At 25.6% G+C, this 9146-nt stretch overlaps 1 protein-coding gene across 1 annotated transcript; it reads right to left on the minus strand.

Annotated features, from left to right (window-relative positions):
- Nucleotides 1–2066: 2066 nt before the first annotated feature.
- LOC149059075 (uncharacterized) lies at nucleotides 2067–2555 on the minus strand. Its single transcript, XM_089218541.1, has one exon. It carries the CDS (start codon nucleotides 2553–2555, stop codon nucleotides 2067–2069), a length of 489 nt encoding a protein of 162 aa, XP_089074667.1.
- Nucleotides 2556–9146: the final 6591 nt, after the last annotated feature.

A 9146-nucleotide genomic window follows, 5' to 3' on the forward strand; every position in this document is an offset into this window, starting at 1 on the left:
TAATCTTTATTGACAACGATTAAAAAAAAACCAATAAAACTCAAAGTTGTATTATGTCTATAATTAGATCAAAAATACAAAAATAATCGCAATATTTTTTTTAGCATATAAAAATGTCTAGTATAAAAATGTTATAAACATATTTTCATTTTTGTATAAATCGATTTATTAGAATTATAATAAAAACAAAATTTCAGATTTCTTTAATTTTTTGTTTGTTATTTCTGACGCTTTTGAAAAATATTTAGGTGTCAATTTGACTACTATAAAAGATGCTGTTGAAAAAAATCAAAGTATTTTTGAAGTCCCAAAAGGTATAGGCATAAATAAAAATAAAATCAATACATTCTTTGTTCCCTCAGAATATTACTAAAACAAAAATATTTACTAACTATAGTTTAAATTAGAAGGCAAATTAAATCGATGATCGTATTAGACTCTGAGCTGAACGATGAATGCATTGATATTACAATAATGATATGTTTTTTTTGTGTGTGTCTGTATACACGATAATTTGTCGAAATAATGCTTTTTCAAATTCAGTAGTTTTACCGATTGGAAAGTGAATCTAGTTGGTGTATCGGGGAGGTATAAACTATAAAAAAAATTACCATAGATACATAAAATTTTCCCTGAATTTTATACTGACATTTTCTATACTTGATAGAATTTTCAAAATATTAAAAATATTTTTAAGTTATTTATAGAAATTTTTAATATTTTTTGTTTTTTGTGTTTTGTTTTTTTTTATAAATTAAAATAAAATATTATTTGTTGGGTAAAAAACTTCAAAATTTAATACGAGGCTCATAATATATTCTTACAATGACACTTAAAAAATATTAAATATAAATGCAATATTTTTTAATAAGTATTAAAAGTTCGAATTTTGGTAAAATATGCAAAAACACGAAAAATTGAAATTTATTTTGAGTTAGAAATTCATAAAAATTTACCTTTTTAAATCTAAGATTTGAAGATTCAATACAAAATTATTAATGAGTTTGTCTACTTTTATCAAATAAAAAATGTTTACCAGAAAAAGAAATTAAATTTGTATTAAATTACAGCATTGAATATTCACTCAATTTCTCTTGAACATATATTCTTATTTTGTTGTTATTCAAAAACGAATAACTGTAGAAACTTGAAATTTACAGCATATATTCATCAATTTTTAAGTAATTTATAGACATTTAAAAATTTTCAAATTTTTTGTAGTTTTTTTTTCTATAAATGTCGATAAAATTGTATTCATATTGGGTCATAGAATTCAAAAATTTAATACAAGGTTCCGCTTAAGTTGATATAATAGTAGCTGGAAAATGTTAAAAATACATAAGTTGCACGTTTTTTATTTATAACAATTTAAAGTTCAAATTTTCAATAAATAACTGAATAACTTACTGTCTTCACTCAAAATCGTTTTGATATACAGTGATATTATATCATTGAATTCAAATTTAATACCATCCATTACAGTAACCCACTTGTAAACTATACTGTATAGCAGAGCGAAATCCCCTTATCCGCTTCTTTTATTATGTTAGTTATTGATATTAATTAAAATAATATTATTTTAACTAGCCGATAATTTTTTTTTTATCAGTTTTAGTAGGTAATGAGTATTAAGAATACTGAATAATTTAAGTTTGAACTTATTTGGATACCAACTTATCCTTCTATAAATAGTGTCATGTAACTATTATAATAATGCATAACAATAATGATCATCATTAATCACCATAAAATATTATGGAATTTAAAAACAACTCTCATACTCACAATAGTATTATTAGTTATTACCTAATTTTATACTGCATAGCTCAGTTTTTAAACCAATTTTATTCCAATTTCATATTTTAATGGATCGTTCGATGTTCGAACAAAAGGTTTTCTAATTTTACTTATATTTTAGTCAATCAACTTCTATGACCTCGAAACAACTATCATTTTTTCTTTAATATTATATAATATATATGCATAACAGATACGAGTATAACTGACTTTTGGAATAACTTTTGTTCAAATTAATATTTTTTTTTTTTCATCAAGAGATCTTTGCGCTATTTAATTTTTAAAGCAAAAGGATCACAAAAATCTTTATAAGAACGTTTGATGAAACCAAGATTACGCATTGCTTTGTTTTTAATAAATTCAGTGTGATAAGAGAAATTTAGCTTAGAATCAAATATTATCCCAAGACCTTTAAAATTAGAGACAAGTTCAAGATTACAATTAGAAATAGAATAATTAAAAATAATTGGGTTCTTGATTAAATTAAAACGCATAACCTTACATTTTTCAATATTTAAAAATAGATCATTACTTTCACAACAATTTTGTAAGTTGTTTAAATCCGTTTGTAAGTCAGTAGCATTTTGAGTATCTTTTATTAATTTTAAAAGCTTGGTATCGTCAGCAAATAAAAAAATTTCAGAATTTTTAATAACCTCTGGTAAATCATTACCTAATGAAAATATTAAAAAGGAGAGTTGACAAGTGCTCGCCTTGGGGGACACCAGGTGGAACATTAAATTTGGGAGCGCAAACATTTTGATATTTAACTATTTGGAAACGGTTAGTTAGAAAGGAGCGAAACCAGGAAAGCAAAGGATCAGAAAATCCAAAATACTGTAATTTATAGAACAATATTTCAAGATTAACAGGATCAAAAGCTTTCGAGAAGTCTGTATAAATAATATCAGTTTGTGAACTAGAGTTAAATGAGTTAAGTATTAAATTTTTTACTAGAGATAAATTAGTGCATGACGAACGTTTAGATATAAAGCCATGTTGATTTTGAAAAAGGTATGGGGAACAATATTATGTTAATTTAGATGAAATTAAATTAGAAAATAGTTTAGGAATAGCAGATAGCTTAGAGATAGGTCTATAGTTTGGAATTGATGACGAATCATCTTTCCTAAAGACTGGGGAAACAAAAGAAGTTTTCCAGAACTCAGGAAAAATACCTATATTAGAGAGTTATTGAAAATAATAGTTAAAGTTGGAGTTAAAACAAATCTACAATTATAAAGGAAAATAGGAGGAATACCATCAGGTCCACTACTTGATATAAGAGGTAGGTTAGAAATTAAATTAAATACATCTATTTTAGTCATTTCAGTAAACTTTAATGAAACGAAAATGTTGAATTAATAATTTTATCATTTAATTTATTACTTCGAAAATTAGTATGAGTATAATTACAATAGGCCTTGGAAAAATTAGATGCATAAAGGTTAACAATGTCTTGACCATTATTAGCAGAAACAGAATCAAAATTGACAATTTTAGGTAAAGCATTTTTATCTCTTCTGTTATTTACAAATTTCCAAAATTCTTTAGGATTATGTTTAATAGATTATTGAGATTTAATGGTGTAGTTGTAATAATCAAGTTTTGCTAGACTTTTGCATTTAGCTCGCAGCTGAGAAAAATGGTTGTAATCAATTATATTGTTATTTTGTTTGTAGGCTAAATGAGCAATTTTTTTTCTCTTATCAACAGCTTAAGCTTTTTAGAATACCAAGTAGGGAAAGAGTTTTGGAACATAAATTTTAATGGAACAAAATTATCAACTGCTTTATATATGATTGAATATAATTGATTAATAAGAATATTAATGTCTGTTGAATTAAAAACCTGATCAGAGATTAGGTCACCTAAAAAATTTATAATATTAATATAATTACAGTTTTTGAAATCATAAACTAATTCAAGTAATTGTAATAGGTCAAAATTGATTACAGTCTAATGATATATTTGACGCGGGATGATGCTTATCGATTGGTAATAATGGTATAATAAGAATACTAAATCTAAAATAACATTATTGTGATTACGAATAAAATTATATTGATTTAAATTTAGATGAGATAATATACCAATAAAATAAGATTCAATATTAGAATTACAATTAACAGGTAAGGAAGTATTAGACCAAATTAACGATGGTAAATTAAAATCACCTAATATAATAATTTTAGAATTATGATTATTTTGATTAAGTTCATTTAGAGCAAAAAAAAATTGTTCATACATAATGATATTCGAATATAGACAAAGCAAAGTATATACGTATTCGATCCTAATTGTATATGAACAAATAAATGCTCGACACTTTTAATGGATACATTTAATATTTTACTTTTTAAATTAGAATCAACTGCGATTAAAACTCCACCACCAACATTACAATTACTATTAGACAAAGACCTATCACATCTATAAACCGTATAATTATTAAAGTTAAGTTCAGAATTAGATATATTACTAGAAAGCCATGTCTCAGAAAACGAAATTATATTGAAAAAAGAAGTATTAATTATAGGGATAAGTTTATCGATTTTAGAGACTATACTTCTTACATTTTGATAATACAATGATAGCACTGACTTCTTTATTAGTTTTTTTGAACTGTAGTAGAAACAATAGATGGACATCCCTTGATGTACTTAATTGTCAGATCTTTTTCACCACTTGAATACGATTATTGAGTTGGATACGAAGATCTTTAAAATGTTGACGTTGCTTCAGTGTTTTATCACTTTTTATTTTAATATCACTAAACGTATGAGCAAATTTAAGTTTACGTGTAGAACCGAGAATTTTATAAACATCAGAGATAGATGGTAACGTAACTTTAATCGTACGGCAATTAATGTTTGGCTTTCCTAAGCGTTGTACAATAACTGGTTTGATATCAACACCAAGATTATGTAAAATGATATTAACAGTCAAAATATCGGAATTATTTACGTTATTATCAATCGTCTCGCGAACATTAAATAAAACAATATTGTTAGATCGAGACTGACGGTCAATAAATTCCGAAAATGCATCATCATTTGAAACTGAATTTAGTTGTTTCGTTTCTAAAGAAACTACTCGGACAACCAAGGAGTCAACGTTATTTCTAAGTATTTTGTTTTCTTCTTTTAGTTCAGATAGTTCCTTAACAACCCGTGTAAATTTACTATCAAGAAGGTCAAGTTAATAAGTATGCGCATATTTTTTGTAAGATTTTAAGCACATAAAGCCCTGCTAATAACAAATTGCTAATTTCTTATTCATCCATATTAAACTGTAAAACCTATAGCAACCATATAATAAAAAAAATATATTTAATATTATTATTATTAATATTGTATTTATTATTTCTACAACAAATCTAAAATTTGAAACAAAAAAAAATAAGGGCCAATGACCATGATATAATATAGGCAATAGATTCATTGGATTGTGTAGCTTTCTGATAGAAAAAATTTCAAAATCAGTTAAATAGTTCCACAGATTAACCCGATCAAACGAACAATTTTTGTTCTTTATATTATATAATTCTTTAAATCCCTGTAGGGGTCGAATTTTGAAAAATCCTTTCTTAGTGGGCGTCCACATCACAAAACAAAACTACTGTCCAAATTTCGTACTCATAGCTTCAGCAGTTCCGGCTATAGGCAATGATAAATCACCCAGGACAAGTCAATTTATATATTTGGATGATTAATATTTATTCCAGACATATCGTTGATGGATATAAAATTTGTTTTAGTATCTTATATGTTTATGTAATTCTTGATTGTATTACAAATTTATTCATAGCACCTTATTTTATAGTTTTATGTTGTATTGTTGTAAATATTGTTTGTTATCTAGGTATTAATTGTAATTATATTAATTTTAAACCTTGATGATACCTATAAATACACGAGTGGTTACTAATTAGTGATCATTAAAATTGACTATTAGTAATTAAATTAGTAATATATATATTCATATTTATTTGACTTTAAAATTCAAACTCTCAATTATTGTTCTATGGACAGGAATCTAGAATAGTGAATTCTAAATTATGAAATATCTAAAAATTTGTGTAATAGCTTATATTGATAAAATATCTGATTGACTGACTGGCTGACAGGGATTACTCACTTATTGAAAATTAATGATTTTTGTTCAGTAACAATTCAAAATGTAATAATATTAATATAACTCTATTAGTATTTACTATATGTTTACTAAACTTAGTTAGTTTTTCATAATGTTGATCTGCTATTGTTATGCTGCTGTATTCTAGTTATAAAAGCTGATTGACCATTTTTTTCTGATTCGTTAAACTGATATATACTATTTTTATATTACTTTTTAATTATAAAGTATTTTAAAAAGAAGTAAACAATTGTAGTTACTATAATTATTACAAAAACTATTTTAGAATCAAAGCTCATATTTAGCTATGACACTTTCAAAAACATATAATATCTATGATTTCTTAATTATATTTGCAAAGAAAAAATATCTAGTAGCAATAGAAGCATGATTCATTTTTTTTTTTACAATCATATGTGATATATTTGTGCATATTTGTAAGCACAATGATATAAATAATTTTTTACCATGTTTACTTGATATTTTTATCATATTTTAAATTCAGTAACATATTTATATTGTTAAGTATATTGTCTACGTACAAATCACCTGCACCACACAATCAAAATTATTCATTCATTTGTTTATTTTTTTATTGATCTTGAAATTATTACTACTTTCTGCTTCAATATCTGAGGCCATTGGCATTACATTTAATATCATACTAGGAAAAATAAACTAAATATACACGTAAAAAGAAGTATATAACAATGAATAATTACAATTGTTAGATTTTAAATCTTATAATAATTGGAGAATTTGTGTTGCTTTGAAATAAATTTATGGTGCTTACTTCGTTTTCTGGATTTCAACCAAGTTCAGATGTCATGGCTTATGTTTATTTCTTCTATTAGTTTTTCATGTAATTTGTATTCTTCGAAGATGTGTTTGATTGTAATTGAGATTCATTCAGTCTCATATTTTAGGTTGGTCTCTCTTAAAGGCATATTAAAATTGGTCGATGTAAGTTGATTATGAGTTTGATTTCATTAAAGTTTTTATTAAGTCCGTTGAGATTCCATTGAAAACTATTTTAGGGTTGTGGCTGTAGTATTTTAATATTATTAGGGGGGGGGGGGGTTAATGATCCCAGTTCGAAAAACGAGTCTATTCTTGATGCTGTTCTAGAGAGCTTTATCAAGGAGATAAGTACAAAGTCTCGTTAATCTGTTTTTCATGCTTTGGTTTTGGTTGGTTTAGGTTTAGAGGAAAGAGCATCATTTAAGATAGTGTCTTGAGATGGAGATTTAAGAGGAGGTGAATCTACAGTTATACATGATGAATTTTAGGTGAGTGTTAGTCTTTTTTTCGCATCAGTTGTCATGGGAGTAAATACTATGTTATCTTCCGTTATCATTTCCGTTGATAGTGGGGCATAGTGGAGGGATGGTTGAATTGTGGTTCATAGAGTACTGGTTGTTTTGGTGTCAAAATTTGGGTTTAAAAAATTATCGCATATGAGTTTATTGATTTCTACCTTATCATCGGAGACGTAGACGTTAGAATTGTTATCAGATTTGTTGTAAACTGAAGCTTAATATATCTTGGTGTTTGGGGCTTCTGATGGTGGATTTTTACATTGTTTTGAAATGTGGCCTTATAGCTAGAATAGTAACAAAATAGTGTGACATTGGATAAAAAAAATTCTGTGATGAGTATTTTCGTGGTTAATCAGGAAGGAGCTTGGGAGTTTTCAAAAATCATCGGGATTTATGTAGATTTAGCGTCTGAAACCGAGGATGTGTGCGAGTTCTGTAATGTTGAATCCCGCATTGATACGCATTGATATGAGTAATCTGTGATAAAATTTAGATGTTGAGATCTTTTATGTGTTATATGATGTATTCGTTTGGTATATCGGGAGAAACATTAGAGATAATGATTCTTTTGGCCCATTTATTTTTACAAATAATTAATTTGTAATCAAATATTATTGGCGTTCTACTTAAGAATATAGCATACGTTTCAAATGTAGATACAAATATCTGTTGTGTCCATTTTACCAGGTTAACTATTGAAGAAATAAATCTGGTTCATAGACAAGAAATTTATTATTTTTTTAAATGTAATTTTTTTTATTGTGATTTTGTAAGATTATTAAAATATGAAGTTTTTATTAGTTTTCATATTTTTATTTAATTTAGCTTTAACTATCTTTGGACAAACACAAACATAAATATAAACATTAATTTTTAAAGTTCTAGAAACTTAAACTTCTGGAATCTTATAGTGGCGGATAATATTTAATTAGTTATAAATTATAATATTATTATTGTATTATTTTCGTGACACGGCGTAGTAGATATGCAAAGCAGGTACACATGTATCAAAATATTATTATAATATGAAGATAATATACTCAAATCTAACCATTTGATCTCTTACAATCAAAGACGTAATTAGAATTTGGATGCCCCGGGTTAATTTTTATTACCACCCTTACATACCACTACCCGCCCCCCACACGAAAAATTTGAACATAACAAAATGATAATGTATTGACCATACATTTTATACATAATATAACACTATAATTTAAGCATAGATTTATTTTTATTGAAGTATTGTATAATTATTTAAAAGAAATATACTTCACCGATTTTATTATATTTTATAATTCACATAACACTAACTAACCAAAATAATAAAAATGGGACTCCAAAAAAGAAAGACAACCTAAACCATTAAAGTTAAGGCACGTTTTATACAATTTTACCATTTATAATAATCATTAATAATAAATATGGTATTTTAACAACTTTGTTATAAATTGATTTATATAATGGATTTATTATAAATTATGTCATAATTATTAACTTTGTCCTACTTTTCCTTGGGATCATTATTAATTATTACAATTATTACAGTTACAGTTGTATAATATAATATATGGCAAGTAATAAAAAATATCAGTTAATATGACTTAAATAATAAAACATTTTGACGACATAAAGTAATTAATAATTAACAAAACATAATTACGATTAAAACGATTAGAAGTGTCTTCAAAAGTTTAAAATAATCAGTGACAATACAGTTAACTGGAACAGAAACTACTAATTTATTATTTATCACAATTAGTTATTAATGTTATTATAAAAAGGGACATTTCTTTAGTGATTTGCTCTTTTAAATCTTAAAACACGAATGACGAAAAATGGATTTATATTCACTAAAACTTGCCGCACTAATGAAAAACCTAAATAATGTAT

Source organism: Diuraphis noxia, unplaced genomic scaffold (assembly GCF_037042655.1).
Source record: "Diuraphis noxia isolate RWA-SAM2 unplaced genomic scaffold, SU_Dnox_SAM2 contig0002, whole genome shotgun sequence".
Classification (NCBI taxonomy): Eukaryota; Metazoa; Arthropoda; class Insecta; order Hemiptera; family Aphididae; genus Diuraphis; species Diuraphis noxia.

Bases quoted from the DNA above. Each gene is read 5' to 3' on its own strand.
- LOC149059075 (XM_089218541.1), bottom strand. From the start codon at position 2,555: ATGTTTGCGCTCCCAAATTTAATGTTCCACCTGGTGTCCCCCAAGGCG.